Source organism: Tiliqua scincoides, chromosome 8, assembly GCF_035046505.1.
Source record: "Tiliqua scincoides isolate rTilSci1 chromosome 8, rTilSci1.hap2, whole genome shotgun sequence".
In the NCBI taxonomy this organism is placed as follows: Eukaryota; Metazoa; Chordata; class Lepidosauria; order Squamata; family Scincidae; genus Tiliqua; species Tiliqua scincoides.
In genome coordinates, this window is record NC_089828.1 from 53574239 (window position 1) to 53597387 (window position 23149).

At 47.0% G+C, this 23149-nt stretch overlaps 1 protein-coding gene and 1 pseudogene across 1 annotated transcript in view; both read right to left on the bottom strand.

Annotated features, from left to right (window-relative positions):
• Positions 1 to 2072: 2072 nt before the first annotated feature.
• Positions 2073 to 2192, bottom strand: LOC136659522 (5S ribosomal RNA; annotated as a pseudogene).
• An 18473-nt stretch (positions 2193 to 20665) lies between these two features.
• Positions 20666 to 23149, bottom strand: part of AKAP1 (A-kinase anchoring protein 1) — a 51870-nt gene continuing 49386 nt past the window's right edge. Inside the window, exon 11 of the mRNA XM_066635646.1 lies at positions 20666 to 23041. Coding sequence (XP_066491743.1) covers positions 22979 to 23041 — 63 coding nt within the window. The 3' untranslated portion in view covers positions 20666 to 22978. The remainder of the gene's footprint in view (positions 23042 to 23149) is intronic.

Sequence of the window (23149 nt, forward strand, 5' to 3'; positions counted from 1 at the left end):
ATAAAATAAAATAATAATAATAATAATAATAATAATAATAATAATAATAATAATAATAATAATAATAGGTTGTGAGCCCCAAGGAGGAGCCAGTGGCTTGTTCCTGTGTGAGTGGGTCAGCCTCCCCCCCCCCAGAGGCACAGTAAACAGAAAGCACATGCATCCTTCTAGTGTAGGTAGAAATGGGACATTTACTGCTCTCAGATAGCACACCCTCAAGAGATGCTCCCACCCTTTTCAGTGGGCAAGTGCTGCAGGGAGGATGATTGACAGCATGGGAGGAGGGACCAGCATGGTTTTTGCCATGAAGAAACTCCCAGATTGCAGTGAACACTTGGTTGCAGATCCCACATGGGTTGAAACTCACCAGTGTGTCTCAGACTTGTATTTTTCTCACAGAATAGCTGCACATCTCTTGGGGGTCTTAGGCCAGGACACTGTGACAAAATGTTGTATGCTCAAGCAAGTGAAAAAAATAATTGATGGCAACTCCATATCCATCAAATGCAGTGGCCAAGGGCACTGGGATGGACAGGTCCCTTTCTGCCTGTTGGTCAGTGATGGCCATTTCAATTCCACCAAGAGGCCTTTCAGATGCAGCAAGTTCATGTTGGCATCCTTCGGTCTCAGAAGACTATGGTAGAATGGTGGTTCTGGAACAGAGTGCCCTCTCCAGTGCGCGAAGCCTGGGTAAAGTAGATATGGAGGATAGACTGTTTCCCATGCAGCAAATCCCCCCTCTCAACATTGTTGAAATGACTGAGACATACAAAATCATGCATGGGAAGGATAAAGTGGATAGAGAGATGCTCTTTACACTCTCACATAACACCAGAACCAGGGGACATCTGCTAAAATTGAATGTTGGGAGGGTTAGGGCAGACTAAAGAAAATATTTCTTCACTCAGCGTGTGGTCAGTCTGTGGAACTCCTTGCCGCAGGATCTGGCCTGGATGCCTTTAAAAGGGGATTGGACAAGCTTCTGGAGGAAAACTCCATTACAGGTTACAAGCCATGATGTGTATGTGCAACCTCCTGATTTTAGAAATGGGCTATTTCAGAATACCAATGAAAGGGAGGGCACCAGGATGCAGGTCTCTTGTTATCTATTGTGCTCCCTGGGGCATTTGGTGGGCCGCTGTGAGATACAGGAAGCTGGACTAGATGGGCCTATGGCCTGATCCAGTGGGGCTCTTCTTATGTTCTTATGGTCCAATGGAAAGGCAGAAGCCAATACGGTTGGTTCCAGCAGCGTCGTAGGAGTTGCCCGAACGTGACTGTGTTCAGCCATGAACTGCCTCAGGGACTCCGGCTCTGGATTTTGCCTTGAGGTTGACTCCTGAAGCCTTTTCCATAACTGGATATAGGCAAAACAGTGGAGGTTTGGGATCAGAGTTTTCCTTCTCTCAGATGAGCTGCCTTCCCAGGCTATTGAGTCCCATCTACCCGGTGGCTGTTTAGTCGCCTCTTACGACAAGTACAGCCAAACTGAGGGCCTATTCTTATCCCCAGCACCCAGGGGATACAGATGCAGCAAGGAACCTACACAAACTGCCCATCATGCCTATGGATCTACCATCATGACTCCAGAATATATACTTTTTGCAATGTAAGGTTATATCTCACAGTTTCCTTCTTCCAGATTAGAAGATCTTAGGCTATAACCCATCCTCTCTATAGTTCCTGCCACTCCTAAGGAAGGAGATAGAGCCAAGGAGATGACAACGCCTGGTTTGTCTCATCTGAACTGCCAGATTGCAACTCAGAGACTGCTATTTATATGGGTTCTTTCCCTATGTTTCAATGATTCTTCTTCGGGAGCATTTGTGGAAAGATAGAACTGAAAGTGTTTCTGTTTCATTGAGGGTGGAAAACTGTGTGCGAGACATTGCATGTCCTCTTTTGCTAGATGTTACCGGTGCTGAGAAGATACAGTACCTCAGTCTGCTCTGGTACATCCCCTCACCTGTTTGGGGGCAGGGGCAGTGGTGACATCAGGCAAAAAAAAAAAATAGTGCTTTTCCCAGCCTATTGCTGGTTGGCAACCTTCAGTCTCGAAAGACTATGGTATAAGCCTACAGCACCCAGTATTCCCAGGAGGTCTCCCATCCAAGTACTAACCAGGCCTGACCCTGCTTAGCTTCCAAGGTCAGATGAGATTGGGCACGTGCAGGGTAACAGTTGCTACACCCTTCCATTTGCCCCCTTTCCGTTAGGTAGTCACCACATGATCACAGGTCAAAATCCTGGCCAAATCCTTGCCATGTGACTCAGCTCCATGCAGCTTTACAAAAGGCATTTTTCTCTCTGAATCAGGCAGCCATTATGCAGTGTGACAGGCACATAACTCATTTTTGGATGAATAGATCCCTTAATCTACGGTTTTTACGACCCTAGTTATATATATATATATTCTCCCCCATTTTTTTTAAAGTATTCGTATACAAAACCACCAAAGCTCTTTCTTCATAAATACAACACTCCCAATAAGGGGGCCAAAAAACCATGATGTATGTAGGGGTGGCGAGTTTCTTTTGCCTCCTTCATCTGAAAAATTATTGCATGATTCATTAATCCTCTCCTCTATTCCTACCCATAGCAGTCCCCCCTTCTCTCCCCCCCCCACCTCAAAGCAGCAACATATAAATAATCATTTCTCTATCATCCACTCCAGGTGTCAAAACTTCTGCAAAGTCATTCCAAGAACTATCAGGATAGGCCAAGAAGAGGGATGGTTTTAGGTCCAACACACTTTTACATCTGCAGTAGGAAATAGATAAAATGTTGTCACAAAGGGCTTTTGGTATCAAGAAGAGAAAAAAACCCAAAAGTAAAATTCCTTAAGAATCACGAAGAATATTTATCAGCCTCTTTTCAACAAGGGTAGTTCAAAAGCAGTTGACATATCAAAATAAATCTATGGTTTCCTGACCCCAAAGTGCTCACAATCAAAAAAAAAATTACTTATTCTCTCTCTCTCTCCCCCCCCCCCCAACACAAAATATTGTTGTTGGCAACCTTCAGTCTCGAAAGACTCTGGTATTGCGCTCTGAAAGGTGGTTCTGGAACAGCGTCTAGTGTGGCTGAAAAGGCCGATTCGGGAGTGACAATCCCTTCCACACTGGGAGCAAGTGCAGTCTGTCCCTGGTCTGTCTCCCTGGCTATGGGCCTTCCTTCTTTGCCTCCAAAGTCCAGCTGAAATGTCTGCGTGACTTCCTCTTTTCCGACGACGCAGCTGTCACTACCCACTCTGCCAAAGATCTCCAGCAGCTCATGGATCGTTTTAGCAAGGCCTGACAAGAAGATTTTGGACTGTCACAAAATATAAAACCTTTTTATATCTGCACCACAGAATACTAGTTTAAGGGAACTTCATACCTTCATACTGACCACAAGTTTTCTGCTGCACTGTAGCTCAGTACAAACTTTGTACTCAGGCCCCAGGTTCAATCTCTGGGTGGTGATGTGGAAGGCCCCACCTTGGAGAGTTGCTACCAGTCGGTGCAGACAATACTAAGCTAGATGGAGCAGTGGTGGGACTCAGTAGAACACAGCTGTCCTATGTTCAACTGACTGGTTCTCTGAAGTAGAAACAGCTGCAGTTGTAGGCAGAGCCTATGAGAAGGATTTTGTCAGGGGGTACAAAGTTTCTTCTGGGCCCCTTCCCAAAGGGGAAGGGGGACAATGGGGGCAGGCAGAACGGGGGAGGGTGCTGATAGCCACAACAGTCTTTGGCATGGAGGTCTACTAGGCTTCTTGATGCAGAGCCCAGGTCTACCTGACTATGTGGCATTAGCAGCTAGATAAAGTAATATAGAAAACCAAAACACACTCCTAAGTCTCTCTAAAATTTTTGAAATATAGAAAATGGATTGCAGAAAATTAGCATCATCGTATTTAGGCTCACACTAAAATGGATCAAAATGTACTTCTGCAGCAGCTGTAAACCCATAGCTGGGTCCCTGAGCTTCTATACATTCCTTCATAGTTATGGGATCCACAAGCCAAAGAGCTACTGTAGCAGGCCAGTTTCCTCCCAGATTAGACGCTGTTAAGGAGGGCCACAGATGCTTTCCTAGGCCTGGTGTGTATGGCTTGCAGCAGCAGTAAACACTGCATGCACATGGTTGTGCCCCAGCATTATGCGCTGGCAGTGAGTTCAGGTAAGATAGGAAAATGTCAGGTCCCAGGAACTTTCCTGGGCCCCCTTTCTGACCCTGGGCCGGGCTACAAAATTACCCCCTTTACCCCCCTCTCCTAGACCCTGGTTGTAGGAGAGCTGCTTGCCTCCTTGTTGTCGCAGGGAAATGGAACCTACTGGAGATAGTCCCAGTTTTCTGCTGTGCACCCCTAGTAGATCTTTGTCTCTATTTTTTTGCCTTTGTGGGATGTCTTGTTTACTGTGCTTGTTCCAGATTTCTGGGACCCCTGGCAGTGATAAGAACAGCACTGGCCAAGGGCCCATGTCTAGCCAAGGGTCCACCTGGTCAGACCAAGCCCAGCTCCCAGAAGCTAAGCAGGGTCAGGCCTGGTTAGTACTTGGATGGGAGACCGCCTGGGAATACAGGGTGCTGTAGGCTTATACCATAGTCTTTCGAGACTGAAGGTTGCCAGCCAAGCCCTGAATCCTCAACGCTGGTAGTACACCTGATGCACAAACAGTGGTGCCATAGGGGCACTAGTGCAAGGCTTTGCCCCAAGCAATGGGCACTTGGGGCAATATCCTGCATTTGGCTCCCATGTTAACTCGCACCTGCCTTAGGGTTTGGCTCCCACCTATCTTGCTCCAGATGGGAAGGCTAAGTAGTATTCTGCACTGTGCCAGCGTGTTTAAAAAACCCAAAACAGATATTGTGGGCTTAAGTTAATGTTATTTTTATTCAACCATAGTAATTTTCATTGGAGAACGAAGGATATACTTCAGTCTCTCCAGCGGAAATCAATGAGAATCAAAACCATTGAGCTTGGGCTGGATTGTGTACCATGCCTGAGTTTTTCCATTTGTACAAAATTAAGCCGCACAACAAACTAGTACATGAATAAAACAGGCAATACCTATTAGCATAAGGTGAGAATACCTGCATGAGGCACTCTAGGGCTGCAATCCTATACACACTTTCCTGCGAGTAAGCCCCACTGAGCACAATGGGACAGTGGCATAGCTAGGGAGGTGTGATGGGTGTGGCCGCACCGGGTGACATGCACGGGGGGTGACACCACTACTGGCCAACATTTTTTAAATCTTTTGAATAGTACTATCAGGTTATACTTTATTTGATGCGTAATTTCCTGCAGGATGCAAGAAAACAAATGGCGTTTAAATATCCCTATTCTATCAAATGTTATAGCCAAAAAACCAATGGGGGCAGGGCAATAGCACATCACCATGCCCGAGGAGGTCCATCCACAGGGGTGACATGCTGCCCTCCTGTACCAGGTGACGCAAACCCTGGAGATACCACTGAACTTACTTCTGAGTCAGCACACATGGAGTTGAACTGCACCTTTTTCAATTTTTTTCTCAAAACCTCCTTTTCTATGATGGCTTTAGCACAATGCCTTTGTAGACTTCATCCCCTACTGGCACTAAGCTCAAAGATATGCGTTTGCCCCCACCCCTTAATCAATATTTGACAAAGTGGTAAGCTTCCCCCCCCCCCCAGGCAAAGACCTGTCTTTTCGCTCTACTGTAAAGTGTTATGCATATTGATGGTGCTATATTAACAATATAGATCCCCGTAAAAGAGCCATTGTTCATCCTCGGCGATTTCAATGCTAGAGTTGGTGCTGATAACAGTTTGTGGCCCACTTGCTTAGGTCAGTTCGGCACTGGGAAGATGGACAAAAATGGCCAACGCCTGCTAGAGTTTTGCTGTCATCACGGTCTCTGTTCTTCAACACGTTCTTCAACACGAAGCACCAATGTAGAGTCTCTTGGAGGCACCCAAGATCAAAGCACTGGCAGCAGCTCGACCTGATTCTCACCAGACATTCCAGCCTTCCCAGCATCAAGATCACACGCAGTTATCATGGTGCTGCTTGCGACACTGACCACTCCCTGGTGTGCAGCAGAGTGAAACTGCAAACAAAGCGACTGTATCACATGAAAAAGGAAGGAAGACCTCACATTGATACTGGGAAGACCCGGGATCAGAAAACAGTGGAGGAATTTGCACGAGCGCTTGAGGAATCTCTTCCAGGCCTGGCCAATGCAAACGCATCCAACAGATGGGAACATTTCAAGAATGCCGTTTACAACACGGCCTTGTCCATATTCGGCAAGAAGACCAACAAGGCGGCAGACTGGTTTGAAGCCCACTCTGAGGAGTTGACACCAGTCATTGAAAAAAGAGGAGAGCTCAAGCAGCATACAAGGCCTGTCCCAGTGAGCGCAACCTGCAGGTCTTCCGAGCTGCTCGCAGCAAAGTCCAGCAGACTGCCAGGAGATGTGCTAACGACTACTGGCTCCAGCTCTGTTCCCAGATACAGACAGCAGCTGACACAGGCAACATCAAGGGGATGTATGATGGTATCAAGCAGGCCCTAGGTCCAACACAGAAGAAAACTGCCCCCCTGAAGTCTGCCGCAGGCGAGGTCATCCAGGACCGGGCGCAGCAGATGGAATGCTGGGTGCAGCACTACTCTGAGCTATATTCCAGAGAAAATGTAGTTACCAAAGAAGCGCTGAACCACATCAAGTGCCTGCCTGTGCTGGAGGAGCTTGACAGTGAACCAACCCTAGAAGAACTTCACGTGGCCCTGGACTCCCTTGCCTCTGGCAAGGCACCTGGAAAAGACAGCATCCCTGCTGAGGTCCTAAAGTGCTGCAAAGAGATCATCGCCACTGAGCTGCATGAAATCCTCTGTCTCTGCTGGAGAGAAGGTGGAGTACCTCAAGACATGAGGGATGCAAACATCATCACGCTGTACAAGAACAAAGGCGACAGGGGTGACTGCAATAACTACCGCAGCATCTCACTCCTTAGCGTTGTCGGAAAGCTGTTTGCCCGAGTTGCACTAAAGAGGCTCCAGGTACTTGCAGAGAGCGTCTATCCAGAATTGCAGTGCGGATTCCAAGCCAACAGGTCCACCACTGATATGATATTCTCCCTTAGACAGCTGCAGGAGAAATGCAGGGAACAACGACAGCCGCTCTTTATAGCCTTCATAGAAGGCTTTTGACTTGGTCAGCAGGGATGGCCTCTTCAAGATTCTCCCCAAGATCGGATGTCCACCCAGGCTCCTCAGCATGATCAGGTCTTTCCACAAGGACATGAAGGGCACTGTGGTCTTTGATGGCTCCACATCAGACCCCTTTGACATCCGAAACAGAGTGAAGCAGGGCTGTGTTCTTGCGCCAACCTTGTTTGGGATTTTCTTCACTGTCCTGCTGAAGCAGGCCTTTGGAAGTGCAACAGAAGGCATCTGTCTCCGGACCAGATCAGATGGAAAGCTTTTCAACCTCTCCAGACTGAGAGCAAAGTCCAAAGTCCAGCTGAAATGTCTGCTTGACTTCCTCTTCGGGCGGTTATGCAGCTATCACTACCCACTGTGCCAAAGATCTCCAGCAGCTCATGAATTGTTTTAGCAAGGCCTGCCAAGACGTTGGACTGACAATCAGCCTGAAGAAAACACAGGTCATGGTTCACAATCTGCATTACAATCTCTGTGCATGAACTGGAGGTTGTCCATGACTTTGTGTACCTTGGCTCAACAATCTCCGACACTCTTTCTCTTGATACTGAGCTAAACAAATGCATTGGTAAAGCAACTACCACATTTTCCAGACTCACAAAGAGAGTCTGGTCCAACAAGAAGCTGAGGGAACATACCAAGATCCAGGTCTACAGAGCTTGTGTCTTGAGTACACTTCTGTACTGCAGCGAGTCATGGACTCTTCACTCACAACAGGAGAGGAAACTGAACGCTTTCCACATACGCTGCCTCCGACGTATCCTCAGCATCACCTGGCAGGACAAAGTTCCAAACAATACAGTTCTGGAACAAACTGGAATCACTTGTATGTATGCACTGCTGAAACAGAGATGCCTGCGTTGGCTTGGTCATGTCGTGAGAATGGATGATGGCTGGATCCCAAAGGATCTCCTCTATGGAGAACTCGTGCAGGGAAAGCGCCCTACAGGTAGACCACAGCTGCGTTACAAGAATATCTGCAAGAGGGATCTGAAGGCCTTAGGAATGGACCTCAACAGATGGGAAATCTTGGCTTCTGAGCGTCCCGCTTGGAGGCAGGCTGTGCAGCATGGCCTCTCCCACTTTGAAGAGACACTTGGCCAACAGACTGAGGCAAAGTAGGAAGGCCCATAGCCAGGGAGACAGACCAGGGACAGACTGCACTTGCTCCCAGTGTGGAAGGGATTGTCACTCCCGAATTGGCCTTTTCAGCCACACTAGATGCTATGCCAGAACCACCATTCAGAGCACAATACCATCGTCTTTCGAGACTGAAGGTTGCCAACTAATATTAACAATAGTAAATAACCCCCCCCCAGAACTAGAAAGAATATAATATTGAGAAAAATCCATGTACAAATACTAACATAAAAGACTAATATATTCAACGTAAGCATTAGCCGATACAGTATATCCTGCTCTGAAATGCAGAGATTTAGAGCAAAGAAATTCATTTATATTGTGTCAGTCCCTTATCTCTCCTTCCCGGGGATTTGACACAGGAAAGAGAAAAATGAAAACCAAGTCGTACAGAAAAGATAGTTGCTTCTCTTGACCTCAAGTAGTGTAGAACTGGCCAGTTAGTGAAGTCATTACGATACACGAACTGTTTTCATCCAGGCTCTTTGGGAGGGTGGTCTGGGTTGGACATTGGCCTTCAGGTGGTAGGATGGGGACCTACAGCTGTACAGCTTAGTGCAACCTAAGGTGGATTGCACCAGTGGCAACATCATCATTTTCATTGTCATCTCTCTTCAGGTTTAAGGAGCTGAGGAAAAACGAGAGAGGTAGAAAAGACAGCCTAGAGAGAGAGAGAGAGAGAGAAAGAAAAAGCAGAAAGATGGACAGGTACAATAAATGTAATTTAAATTAAAAGCAGTTTCCAGGCCTCGGGAAATAAAAGGGATTAGTGATCTTAAATCTTTCTATGTATTTGGCCATACATTTTCAACAGCAAGAGGTAAGCAGAAGAGAAAGTCCTTGAGGGGGGGCAGAGAGGATTATCCCCAACTAAGAGCACAATCCTGAACCCTCGCTTAGCTGGTGCAGTGGCCATTGTGCCAGAGAGGATTTGCAAACTTGCCATAAGGCACGTTTGTGGCATGCGGAGAATAGGCTGTGCTGGCAAGGAATCCTGGGGCATCGCTTGGAGTAAGGGGAAAAGTATCTCCTTACCATAAGGAGACCTCCAGCTGACTCCTAACCTGTACTGGATACAGTGCAGGACACGTGGCCTTGGCTGCTCCAGCACAGGTTACCATTGGGCTGCCGGGGGCACAGGTGATTCAGGCTTACTGCATCATGCAAGAGCGAAGAAAGTGGGTAGAAAGACTTGTTTCTTCTTCTCTCGCGATACTTGAACCCAGATAAAACCGACTGTCAGGAAATCCAGGACAGTCAAGATCGAGAACATCTTGCATAACATGTAAATTTAATCGTGGGATTCTCTGCTACAAGATTTTGGTACTGGCCACGAGCTCTGATGGCTTTAAGAGGAGAGTCAACCATTTCACTGAGATTAGATCTGTCAACAGCCATTAGCTGCGATAGAGCCTTCATCTTCAGTGGTAGTTGGCAACCTTCAGTCTCGGAAGACTCTGGTATCGCGCTCTGGATGGTGGTTCTGGCACAGCGCCTAGTGTGGCTGAAAAGGCCGATTCGGGAGTGACAATCCCTTACACACCGGGAGCAAGTGCAGTCTGTCCCTGGCCTGTCTCCCTGGCTATGGGCCTTCCTTCTTTGCCTCTTAGCCTCAGACTGTTGGCCAAGTGTCTCCTCAAACTGGGAAAGGCCATGCAGCACAGCCTGCCTCCAAGCGGGCCGCTCAGAGGCCAGGGTTTCCCACCTGTTGAGGTCCACTCCTAAGGCCTTCAGATCCCTCTTGCAGATGTCCTTGTATCGCAGTGGTAGTGTACCTCTAAATACTAGCTCCTGGGGTGTATGGTGGAAGAAGGTTGTTCCCTTTGTAAGCTGCTTTGGGGCTCTCTGGAGGCATCTGGATGGCCACTGCAGAAACAGAATGCTGGACTAGATGGGCCTTTGGGATGATCCAACGGGATCCTTCTTAAGATCTAGAGTCAAACAAGATACACTAAAGATACAGAGGTGCTATGGGGCAAGGGGGACATGTCCGTGCCTCTTCCTTTTCTGGCAACTGGCATGAAAGCAAAAAAATTCTCATCTATTGGCAACCCCAAACAAACACAATAAAGTGCCCTTTCAATCAGCGCTTCCCAATTTTTCTAGCACTGCAACCCTCTTCATCAGAGGCACTGGGCTGGGGAGTGTCCCAGAATGCCTTGCAACACCATAGCCGGCGCATGCTATAACCCACCAAAAACCGGGTCACACCAAGTGGCGTAGCTGGCCCCTCTGGTACCCAGGGCTGTGACTCTCAACACCACCCCCTCCAGAACTGCCTGACCTAGAAGAAATTGCAGTGACATGATGATGTCACTGCCAATTACCTCTGGGTTGTAGTTACTTGGAGTGGTTGCAGACTGACTGCTTTTTTTATGGGGGAAAAGCAAAAGAAGTGGTTGGCCACTCATAGGAGCTCACAACTGTGCCGAGTGTCCACGGGGGTGGGGGGCTGCAGGAGAATGTATTGCACTGAGGCAGTGAGGAGGCTTTTCTACACCCTTCAAAGTTTTGTATCTGGGGCCCTGTACCTGCCTGCCCTCCCTTAGCTACACCACTGGTCACACCCCAAAGGTGGGTCGCAACCCACAGTTTGGGAACCACTGCTGTAGAAGACTGAACCGAAGTTTGCCAATTCTAAAGAAGGAAAACTTTTCAAAATTAGAACCAAGAAGACAGCCAGGTAGATTTAAATCAGGGGTGTCCAAACTTTTGGGCAGGAGGGCAACATCATCTCTCCGACACTGTGTTGGGGGCCGGGGAAAAAAGAATTGACATTTACATTTAAAATGTGAATAAATGTACATAAATGAATATATTAGAGATGGAGCTTATATGACTGAAGGTCTCACAATAGCTCAAGCCCTATATAAGACCTTGTACAAAGCAAGGCTGCCTTTCCTTTGCTGCCACAGCTGCTTCAGAAACGTGAAACAGAAAGTAGTAGAGGGAGTCCTTGGTCCACAGCTCACGTGAGAGGCCAAACAGTTGGCCCTTATGCTGACAGTAGATGCAGTGGGCCAGTGCGGGCTCCAGCAAATTTCTGAAGGGCCAGAGGATCATTGGAGATTGGGAACTCCACACGGGCCAGATTGGGGGTCCCCGAGGGCCAAAAGTGGCCCCTGGGCTGGGGTTTGGCCACCCCTGATTTAAATGAATGGGAAAGAACCTGCTATCCCTCCCCACCTCCAATTCATTTCAAGACACTGTGCTTGAAAAAAAACAAACAAACAAAAAACCAGACCTGAGAGAGAACTGAAAGGCCAACAAGAAGGAAGCACAACATAATCAAGACACAAAGGCTGGGAGGATTAAGCTTTAAAAATGTTAATTCAGTAGAACAAAGGCTCCGGATGTGAGATGAAAGATGAATTTCCAGGGGACAGGGACAGGGCAGGCATCTGAGCCTCGCCTGTTAGCTTCAAAGCTGACACGCTTGCGCCGTTAGCGACGCGAGAGGCAGCCTTGATTTGATAAGCAGATGAGCCAAAGTTTGAATGCGAGGAAATAATATCGAGGTGGATGGCAAGAGATGGGAAGGGGAAAGAAACAGCTGTGCACACCGAGAGACGCACGAGGTGTCGGGGGAGAGAGAAGGTCACTGTGCGCCGCGAAAGTCTCCAAAAGAAATAGTGACTATAAGAGGAAAGTGGATTGCCGAGGAGACCAGATGTTTCCACGCCAAGACAATGATAAAACAGTAATTACAAAGAGATAGAGCATCCTTCATACACACAAGGGGGGGCAGTGGCGGCAGGTGGGGGGAGAGAGTCTTGTCTGGAGCAGGGTAAAGGATGTGGTGATATGCACACATTCCTGGGAGTTGTTTTTTTTAATCACACAGGCTACGGACAAACAGAGAGAAAGAAGTGCTTCTCAACATCAATGAAGATGTTATGATGATGACTGCTGCTCAGAGCAAGAGGCCTATTCAGACTCGCTGAGAGTGCAGGCACACTGGCACACCCATGGCAGGAGACAGAAAGGGCCAGGTCCTTCTCCAACCCCACTCCTATCCATCGAGGGGCTGCACCTTCATTTTCAGAACCATTGGAAGCAAAAAGCCACGAAGCTTCCTGGGTGACCTTGGGCTGGTCACTATCTCTCAGTGTCCTCTACCCTCACAGGGTTGCTGCGAGGTCGGAAAGGAGTGGACCAATTAGGTACGCCACGCTGAGCAACTTGGAGGAAGGGCAACATAAAAATGTGAAAAATAAATAAAAAGGAGTAAGGCCTGGGACAGGGGTTCTTTAAACGTTTTAGCACCGGGACTCACTTTTTAGAACAAGACCCGCCAGAAGTGATGTCATGGCCAGAAGTGACATCAGAAAAATTAAAATAATTATAAATAATTAAAGTAAAGAATTAAATAAGGGGAGATGAGATGGGGAAACGAGCCCTATTCCACCAAGTGAATCCTCTCTGTAGCCTGCCTGCAATAACCTTAACCCCCCCCCCACCAAAAAAAACACAAAACCTTGAAGATTTTCAGCCCTATCTACCCATTGCCCAGTTCAGTTTAAGTTCTTATATTGAAACCAACTCACAGTCAGGACCAACAAGACTTTACAAGTCTGCAAAAGGAAACAATTCACCTTACCAGCTCAAGCTTCTGTTTTATTCTTCTTATGGTGGGGAGAGCTGCCTTCTGGGGTATTTGTTGAGCTCCATTTTGATCAGATCGGGACCATTCTGGAGTCCTTGCATTCCCCTTCGCCTGACCGTCAACATTAGCCAAGGCATGTTTGCTTACTCATGAGTAAACACAAACATGTAGCTTCGTTTCGCTTTCCATAGGGCTTAATACATTTGTCAGCTTGGAGGGACTTCCTTCTCGGGTGCTTTTTGGGGGCTGCGTTCAATTTAATTGGAAGCATTCTGGTAGGGGTGTGTTCCTCTCAGCCTGCCCTTTGCAGTGCACTAAACCACAGTCACCAACTTGCGAGTAAACACATGATGCGGCTCAGCCTCACTTTCCATAAGGATCCATGTATTTTCCTTTTCAGCTATCTTCATGTTCAAGTCAGCTTTGCAACCCACCAACAATCAGGTCGTGACCCACTTGGTGGGGGTCACAGTTTGAGAAATCCTGGCCTAGGACAACGCAGTGCTGGATGAACGATGCAGTGAGGTTCATTTCAGGAAGCCCCATTTATTATCCATTTGGTGGTTTCATCTTTTCAACTAAAGAGAAAATTTCTGGCTTTTACTGGGTTTTCATCAAGTGCAGCAGTGAGAGGGCTGCAAGACATAACTGCCTCCTGGGAAGGGCATTCCTGAACAGCTCTACTGCATCTGGTCGGCAAGGCTTAAATGATGGCCGCAAGAAGGTTATCATGGCTGGCCCTAAACAGGCCAACAGAGAGGACCTCGCAGTCAGATGGAGTGTCATAAAGTGGCTGCTGATAGTGCTGGGAAGGGAACAGCCAGTTCACAGCTGGTCTCCGCTAATGCTTGCCACCACAGCCTGGCCCTCAGGTCACCTCCATTTCAGAACGTTTCCCACTTGACAGGGGGTGGGGGGTACTCTGTTAAGTTCCTCACATCGTTTAGCTTGGGACTTCTTAGGGCCCAACCCTATACTCCCTGCGCACCAGTGCTGAGCTCCAGCCATAAGGGAGACCAGGTTGCTGGCACTGAGACAGCAATAGTCGGCACTCGGCTTCAGCACTGATTAGTGACGCCACAGGAGCGCCTGGAGCAGGGTGTCCAAAGTTTTTAGCAGGAGGGCCACATAGTCTCTCTGACACTGTGTCGGGGGGCTGGGGGAAAAAAGAACTAAGTTACATTTAAAATTTGAATAAATTTACATACGTGAATGTATTAAAGATGGAACTTATATGAATGAATTAAGGTCTTGCAATAGCTCAAGGCCTATAAAAGGCCTTGCACAAAGCAAGGCTGGCCTTTCCTTTGCTGCTGCTACTGCATCACAGATGCGAAACAACAAGCAGTGGAGGGAACCCTCATCCACAGCTCACCTGAGACATCAAACTGAGATGCCCTCACGCTGAGAGCGGTGTGTCGGGCCAGTGTGGGCTCCAACAAAACTCCAGAGGGCCAGAGGCTCATTGGAGACTGGGGGCTCCCCGAGGGCCGCATTGAGAGGCCTCAAGGGCCGCAAGTGGCCCCAGGGCCGGGGTTTGGGCACCTCTGGCCTGGAGGAAAGTTGCACTGCCGGGTGGTGGTGAGGGTTTTCGGGGTGGGGGGAGGATGGAGTAGAGGGAGTAACCAGCCCAGGAGGGGGGTGGTGGAACTGGCCAAATCCTGCTCCACTGGATGCTATCCTCCAGGTCAGGCTGCAAAGCCCAACATGGAGGGTCTTCAGCAAAAGAGCCGCCGCAGACTTGAGTACTTCCATTACAAGCCATGTGCCCTCACTCAGGGCCTCACAAGATCACCTCACAAGATACAACAATTGCTAATTTGGTGCCGCTGAACCCCACCAGGGATAGGACTGGGCTGCCTGTCAGACAGTTCTTTGGATCCCAGCCTATGTTGAGAAACTACATTTGAAAGGTGCTTTGATGCTGGTTTTAGACCAGCCATTTTCAACCACTGTGCTGTGGCACACTGGTGTGCCGCGAGTGGTTAGCAGGTGTGCCACAGGAATTTGGGAGAAGGTCATTTATGAGTAGGGCCAATGGGGATGTGAGCCTCCCACTGGTGGCATGGTGTGCCTTGGCAATTATAAAAAACCTGATGGTGCGCCTTGACAATTTTAGTGCCTTGTCAGTGTGCCGTGAGATGAAAGAGGTTGAAAATCACTGTTTGACACTCATATCTTAGTCCGCCGTCCGCCCCAAAGGTTAGCAAAGGGTTCTTATGGGTCAAGACTGGGGAATAATAAACTAGCCACGATTCCAGCTGGAGGGAAAACGCATTATTTTTGCAAGCCGGAGGAAAGAAACACTGACTGCGGGGGAGGGGGGGCGCACTATTTGGGTGCTTTTCTAGACAGCAACCAACAGTTGCTCACAGCTACCCAAGCAAAAGCACTGAACTGTTATCTTCATTAAAGAGCTTAAAAATATCCCCTCCATTGAGCAGCTGCAATATTTGTTTCAACTGGGTTAATTAATCGATTAAAAGCAAGATACTTAATCAACAGGGGGAAAACTCTTTAATTGGTTGACAGGCTTAAGAACAAAGCCAGGGCCCCGAAATGAACTGAAACAGCACAGAAATTCTGATATTCCCGAATTCAACAAGACCAGCCTAGCGCGTAGAGAGACATTTTAGCTAACCGTCTCTAGGTAGCAGGGACAGCCTCCATTTTGTTATCCCTGTCCCGAAAAAAGTCACTGCTCCATTTTGATCTTTTAACAAATGCCTTGTTAAAAAACAGTTTGCAAGTGGACATTTTTAGACTTGTTGCCCTTCAGGATTCAGGAGCACATCCCTTGCCAGTTCACTGGCTGCCTGTCCATTTCTAGGAACAATTCAAAGGGCCGGTGCTTACCCTTAAATCCCTGTTTGACTTGGGACAAGGGTACTAAAAGGATTGCCTACCCCAATACAAAGCAGCCTGTATATCAAGGCAATCCTTGGATGCCTCTCACTGCTCTAGCAGCACAATCCTATGTACGTCTCTTCAGAAGTAAGCCCCACTGAATTCAATGGGGCTGACTCCCATGTGCATACTGTAGGACTGCAACCTTAGATGGGGGGCGGCTGGGGAGAAGAATCTCAATTGTAGCATCCCATTTCTGGAATTCTCTCCAACTCTCATGCCTTTTCGGTACCTGGTGAAAACTCTCTTGCATTCACTTAGCACTTGTACAGTCTAGTGCTTTGGAATATTCAAACCACTTCACATAGACTGTCTTGATGCCGGCTAACGACCTGCAAAGTATTATTACGCCCATACTGCATATAGGAAGACTGAGGCTAAGAGGGAGCAGCTTGCCTGACGCCACGTAGTGAGCTTGTGACCAAGGAAAGACGCGTAACAGCCTGGCCCCAGCCCTGCTCCCCACCTGCTCTGTTCTCAGCAGTCTCCAGCTATCTCCGTTCCAGCAATCCTTAGTAATCCATTTGCCTGTCCACCAGTCAGTCAGTCAGTCAGTCAGTCAGTCAGTCAGTCAGCGCCTCAGTCCATTGGTCAGCTAGTCCACCAGCCAGTCCTTTCTCCTTCCTCCAACCTTTCCTTCTCCTGCTACCCACAAAACCCCCTCCTCCAGGTGCTATCCCTGATGGCCTTGTTGCCTCTAAATGGGCACAGCTGTGCATCACACTCCATGCATTCTAAGGCCTGGTGTTAACCCCATGCTCCCCAGACCTGTCAAGAGCAAGGGGCCACTGTTGACACCACACCCTGCTCCTTGAGGGATCTTGCACGTTTCTACTAGTAGTCCAGCAGTTGCCAGGGCCTGCTGCTGAGTGCTCTATGCCCTTTGGCCCCCTAGGAAGGACTGCACCTGGCTACCTTCCCCCCCTCCACTATGCCCCAGACCAATGCTACCTTGGGCCACTGTGGGGAAGGGGGAGAGATGGCTGCTGCAGAGCTTTGTTGCCAACGTGAGGTGGTGAGAAAGGGAGAGACAAACCATGTTCATAAGCCCACAGGTGGGGAAGAGTGCACTCCCCCCAAAAATCCTGAGATGTGAAGCTGGCCCTGCAGGTAGACTAGGCTCAAAGGCAGCAAATGACCTTTCTGGTGGAACCGAGAGTTGAACTTGGGTCTCCCCAAAGGCAGGAACACCGCCCACTGTGGAATGCTGGCTCTCAAAAGCTTCAGGGGAACCCAGTTATGAAGTCCCAAGACACTGAGTCAAGGGGCCCTTCCTCAAACTTGCATCAGCAGTTCTCAGAGTCGCATGTCTTTAACACACTCAATTGTCCATTCAGAAGTCAGCATCACACCCACAATTCGCACCAGCTGAATTAAGCCATTTCTGCCCTACGCTGCATATACGCAACAAGGACCAAATGTGGACACCTGGGGGCCAAGCAAAAATGGGTTTTAATGCAACGCAGGCAGAGAGCTCTTAAGCACCAAGGAACGTGCTGTAGGCAGTGCTCTTATTTCTTCAAGAAATAAAAACCCATCCTGTATCTAGCAAGAACAAGGATGACATTTCTCTCCCAAGACATATCATCACAGTCAATAATGAAAATACATGTTAGAACACGGAACGGCGAGGTAAAGACTCCTCCTCCTGGGAGTCTACGATGCCCTTTCCTGTACCCATTATTATCCAGCACAAATTCTTATAACAAGTTTATTAAAAACAAACAGGTACCCCCCCCCCCAAAAATGTGTATATTCACTTTCCCTGAAGATGTTCGTCGACATCAATTTCTAACAGCCGTACCAACGGCCAGAGAAAGCAAGGCAGCTCAGCAGAAACTTTGGGCCAAACTACGTGCGGGATTTTGCCTCTTGATTTCTGGTTTTGATCCCTTTAACCCCACTTTATCTGGGCCACAGGTGTATACGTTTAGTCCCTGTTGCATATATGCAACATTGGGCAGAAATGGCTTAAAACAGGGTGTGGAGTATTATATAGTGAAACTACAGGAGGGAGACTTTAATATCTTGCCCCTATTGCAATTGTCCTCCTGCATACAATTTATGGAAGAAAGCATTAAGAACCAAGGAAGCCTTATTCCTTCTGTAAAGAGAGAAGGGGGTGTGTGATCCTGCTCAGAAACACATTGGGGACAAACTATTAAAGTCATGCTACCCCCTTACCACAGTTTCACAGTGCTGTGCACTCTTTTAAGAAGAAAAACCCTGACCAAGACACCAATGCACAGTGCATGTTTTGGGTCCCTGGGCAGAAAATGCCAGAGGCACATTGGCTAGACCAGCCATTTTCAACTGGTGTGCACCATGAATGGTCCACAGGTGTGCCATAGGAATTTGGGGGAGGGTCATTTATTCGTAGGGCCAAGGGGGTATATGAGCCCCCCATTACCAGCATAGTGTGTCTTGTCAATTGGCAAAAACCTGATGGTGTGCCTTGACAATTTTAGTAGTAATAGTAGTAACTTTATTGTCACTGTGCTACAGCACAATGAAATTTATGCACCTTTGAGATACAAGTATAAATATATACTACAATTCCAAAAGTCACACTCTACACACTCACCCACACACTCTATACAACATGCATCATAATATAAAAGCAGTATAACAGACCATAATGTGGTTTTCTCGGTGTGCCAGGAAATGAAAAAGGTTGAAAATCACTGAGCTAGACAGAGAGAACACACAGGTTTTGGTCATAAGGGACAGAAACCCAGGGAAAGAGATTAAACTTCAGTGGCTATCTAGCACAAGCTACCCAGTAAAATAACCAAGGCAGTCCCTATGTCTCCAATAGCAAGACAATACTGAGCTGGGGGCGTACCAAAAACTTCACCTGCATGCCCTTTCCAGAAGTGACTTTTGAAAGGCCCCAGGAAACAGCTGTAAAATCCTATGTAGCAAGTCAGGCCTGCAATTCCCTTACCATATTCAAGGAAGGTAGATAGGCCTTTTTGGAGAGGCTGGGGGTGGTGGTTGTATGGGGAAGAGCATGTCTTGGTAGCTTGTATTGCAGTGCCATCTACCGACTCCTGAGCTGTACTTGTAACAGGAGATACTGAGCTCAGATTCAAAGAGATCTCAAGTCCAGTTTGGCTCACTCTTCCTCCCGTCCCTCAGTCAAATCGAAGACCAAGCACACAAGTATCCCATTATGGTTGAGAATAAAAAACTGGGTAGGCACCAACTGTTTAGCCCCAGGGGCACAGGCAAGACAGGGCTAGTCATCCAAAAGGCCAACTGAAGCAATTGCCTTGGGCACCCAATTGGCAGGGGCACCCATCTCTGCCTGCCCAGTTGCCTCCCGGGTTGCTCCTCCTCCCATCCCCTGGCTTGAAAAAGTAAAAGCAGAGGGCAGGAGAGTGCTGAACTAGGACACTGGAGAGCAGAGGCTGGCACATCACTGGGGAAGGAGGGCAGCATTTGGCCAGACCAGAGGCAAGGGGAAGGAAAGTATAGCACCAGACTTTCTAACAGCAAGTGTGGCTCTTTTGAAAGTGCCTGCCCTGTCCTCAGATGCAGTTAATAGGGAAACAGGGAATGGGAGGAGTGTGGATGAACAGTGGCAAGCCTGGATCATCTGCCCCAGGGTGGGAAGTGGGGACTTGTTTATTTCCTCAAATAGGGTTCAGGAAATCTCTTTTGAAGTGGAACATGCAGAGGGCTGCATTTTACATATATTTGCATACCTTCTACACCTTCCACTGAATTCTAAGTGTTCAAAGCAGAAATATACAACACGAGAGAAGAAAACATCCAATTAAGAAATATAAAGGGGTATTTGAATGTGGGTCTGTCAAGAAGATCCTGCCCTTCAAAGCTTATTGCTCACCACTCAGCCAGCCAACTCCACAGTTTGACCTCTGCCAAGCCTAATGCAATCCACCAGTGGCTTACCAGGCCTTCTCTCAGTTTCTTTGCTCTTGTAGCCCAAAACCAAGGTTAACTCAGTGACGTAGCTAAGAGGGTGCAGGGGTAGCAACTGCACTGGGCAACAAGCTTTAGGGGGCAACAAGCTGAGCCTGACACTAGTGACCAAAATTGTGAAAACCTTGGCATGTACAAATACCATTATGTGACATATCACTGAAAAGGTAATTTAATGCAGAGTACAATGAAACAAACAGCATTTCAGTATCCTATCAAAAGTTATGGCCCTTTGACCAGAAAATGAACACACAACTGCCTTATGGAACAAAAAGTGGATTTCTTATGAAAGACTGACTTATGATTGGCTCTCAGAAGAATGAGATGCTGTGATACAGCATGGAACCAAAAAGGTGTTCATATGAGTCAGCTCTCATTTCCATGTATTATAGTACAGTTACCCCTGCTAACTGGGTAAAGGGGCATTTTTTTTTCCAAGTGGTGCTATAATTATCTTTAGCAAGGGGAGAATAACTATCCCCCTTCACCCCAGCACAGTGTCTCTAACCAGTAAGGGGCACACTTTTTTTACTTAATTAAATTTGATTTTGTCCTGAGGGTGGGCCTACAAAATCTTCTTTGACACCATGTAGCAGAGAGATGCCTTAACTATGCCACTGGCTGGGGGAAGGAGTAGAGCAAGCAGCTGATGAGCTGCTGGGGGAAGAGACTGGTTTTCACTTTAAAAGCCCAGGCATGGCATCACTTCGAGGGCATCCTTTTGAGCTCGGCTACACAATCATTAGCTATACCACTAGGTTGCCTGCAAATTCTTGCTGCACCCCAGACAGATCATGGGTTTCAGTGGATGTTTACTGCCCACCCCCTACTCCCAGAGCAGGTTTGTTGCAGACACTGTGAATCAACACACATTTTTAGAAACACATTTTATTCATTTTTTTTTTCCAAAGTATAAATCAGAATATGTACCCACACCGTGTATGTCAGTGATCAGGGGAACTCAATACAGTTAGAGTGTCAATGCTTGAACTTGTATCACAACACTGCTAACAAGCTTTTCCTCATTACTGGTAGGGGAAGGGTATAGCAACAGGACTGTATATGCCACACTAGAAGTTCTGCACCTAAATCTACTGAGATTCTGGGCCAACACCACTCAAGAATTCTGTTACCGTATGCAAGTCTGCACATAGCATTCTTGTTTTGCAAGCCATAAAGGGGCTCAAGGAGTTGTGTGTGACATTAAAGCGCCCTTTTCCACCCCAAAAACATTTTATTCAAACACCTGTTTGGTATCCAAGCAACTTTGCAGTCACAGGGGCTAGTAGCCTTGTTCTTTACAAATCTTCAGGTGAATTCTTGAGCCTGCACAGCATTCTGATTTTTGGACTCCCCTAAAAAATACCACCATGCTGATGTTCTTTTTGCTTCCACAGTAGAAGGGGGCCTGGGAATGAAGCCTTAAACCGCTTTTTAAAAAGTTGCTTAAGCCATTTCTGCCCAACCTTGCATATGTGCCACAAGGGTCAAATGTGTACATCTGTGGGCTGGGCAGAAATCGGTTAAAATTCACGCTGTTGATGGTGGGAGGTGATACAAGGTGTCTTGAACACATTTAAGCAAGCCAAGCTTGCTCAAAACTATCAAAAGAAAGCAAGTGGAAGCCTGCATGGGTTTGATTGCAAGACAGCTACTAAAGCCTTTTTTGTGGATTTCTACACAGACCCAGATGCTATTCTCAGAGGATCTTTGGAGTTGAACACCTTTTGATGCCATCACTAAACACACACCAAAATCTTTGAACATAGACCCATGTCATGAATCTCTCATTTTAACAAAGTGCTCGTCCCTTACAATGGGTGATACTCAAACTGCTGAAGAGCCTCATTTTATGGGCCTATATAAGCCTCTTCCACAAGTTACTTGCTCTAACTTTACAGTGAAGCAACCTGAGACGTTCTGTAGAAAACCGTCAATATACATAAGGTATTTCCAAGCATCTGCTCTGTCAGTAACAACTCAACATTCACGTTTAAATTCATTCATATTTTAATAGTATTAAATTATCTTAAATTACGTGATTTTTTTTTAAATTTCCACATCTGAAACCAATCTAAAAAGGAGCAAAAGTAATTGACACACCACTGCAGCATTAATTCCAAATGTTATTTTTCCTTCTTTAAGTCAGATCTGTACAGCCAAAAAGCAGCAAAGAGTCTGTGATTACCATTCATACCATACTGCAAGCTGGGAAAACAGCCGTTGTGTACACACGAGCACATTAAAAAGTTTATACCTTCTAGCGCGTCATTGTACCGACACATCCCAAACCGTTTCTGCCTATGAAGGACATTTTGGTATGAAAAACATTGATTTTGTTTAAAGTTCCCTTTTTTTGTTTTCTCCAGTGTTGTTTTTTTTCTCCTCTTGTACAAAATATTACAATGATTTTTATATATATTTACATAGGTTTTTTTACACAGCTAGAAAACAGTTATTACAATCAGGCTTGGCAATCAATTGCGTGTGTTAAATATGATCCGGGAAATTAAGATGGCTGCAGCTGTAGTGGTTTACTGTAATCGCGCCACTTAAAGGCGTTCGCAAAACGGCAGTTTCTGTTCTTTACACACAATGTACCTTAATGAAAACATGGCATCATCATCATCAACATGCCATGCATTCATTCTACCACAGACAAACTGAGAGGTTCAACTTCAACAGGTCCATCACAGGCTCTCCCCAAATTCCTTTACCACAGTTTTTCCAGCACATCTGAAAGCAACTTTACTTCCAAGTAGTCCACTTCGCATTAAGGTAGCCGCCTTCCAGAAACTGGGGTGCATCTGACACAATTTAAATCCTCCACGGACAATTTCACAACCTTCCTCATACAGGATTTCATGTTTGCATGTTGAGCTCCACTTCTGGACCCAGGTCAGGGAGAGGAAAATAAGTGAGCTGGGCATTAAATAAAGCTACAGTATTTTTATGGCTTATGGTTCAGCTCCCTGCCTTCTCACAAAGAATGAGGTATGCAATGCAACTGATGAACGCACTGCGATCATATAATGATAGACTGTTTTGAGGGCAGAGGGTTTTTTTTGGGGGGGGGGATTGCCAAACCTAATTCTGAAACAGTGCCCAAAAAAAGGAGAGAAAGAAAGGGATAAGGTAGGGGGGACAGGGAAGACTAGTCAGGAAAACAGCCAGAGGACTTTCCTAGTAGCTCTCTACCCACTGAGCAAACCCTCGTTCCACCAACGTTCTGTTTATCGACACCAACTGAAAAACAAAAAGAAGAAATAAGTGTTAGAACATGACTTTACTGCTTCCAATATATTCCTAGGAGAACTGCCTATTTGTGATTGCACCATAAATCTGAATATTTTT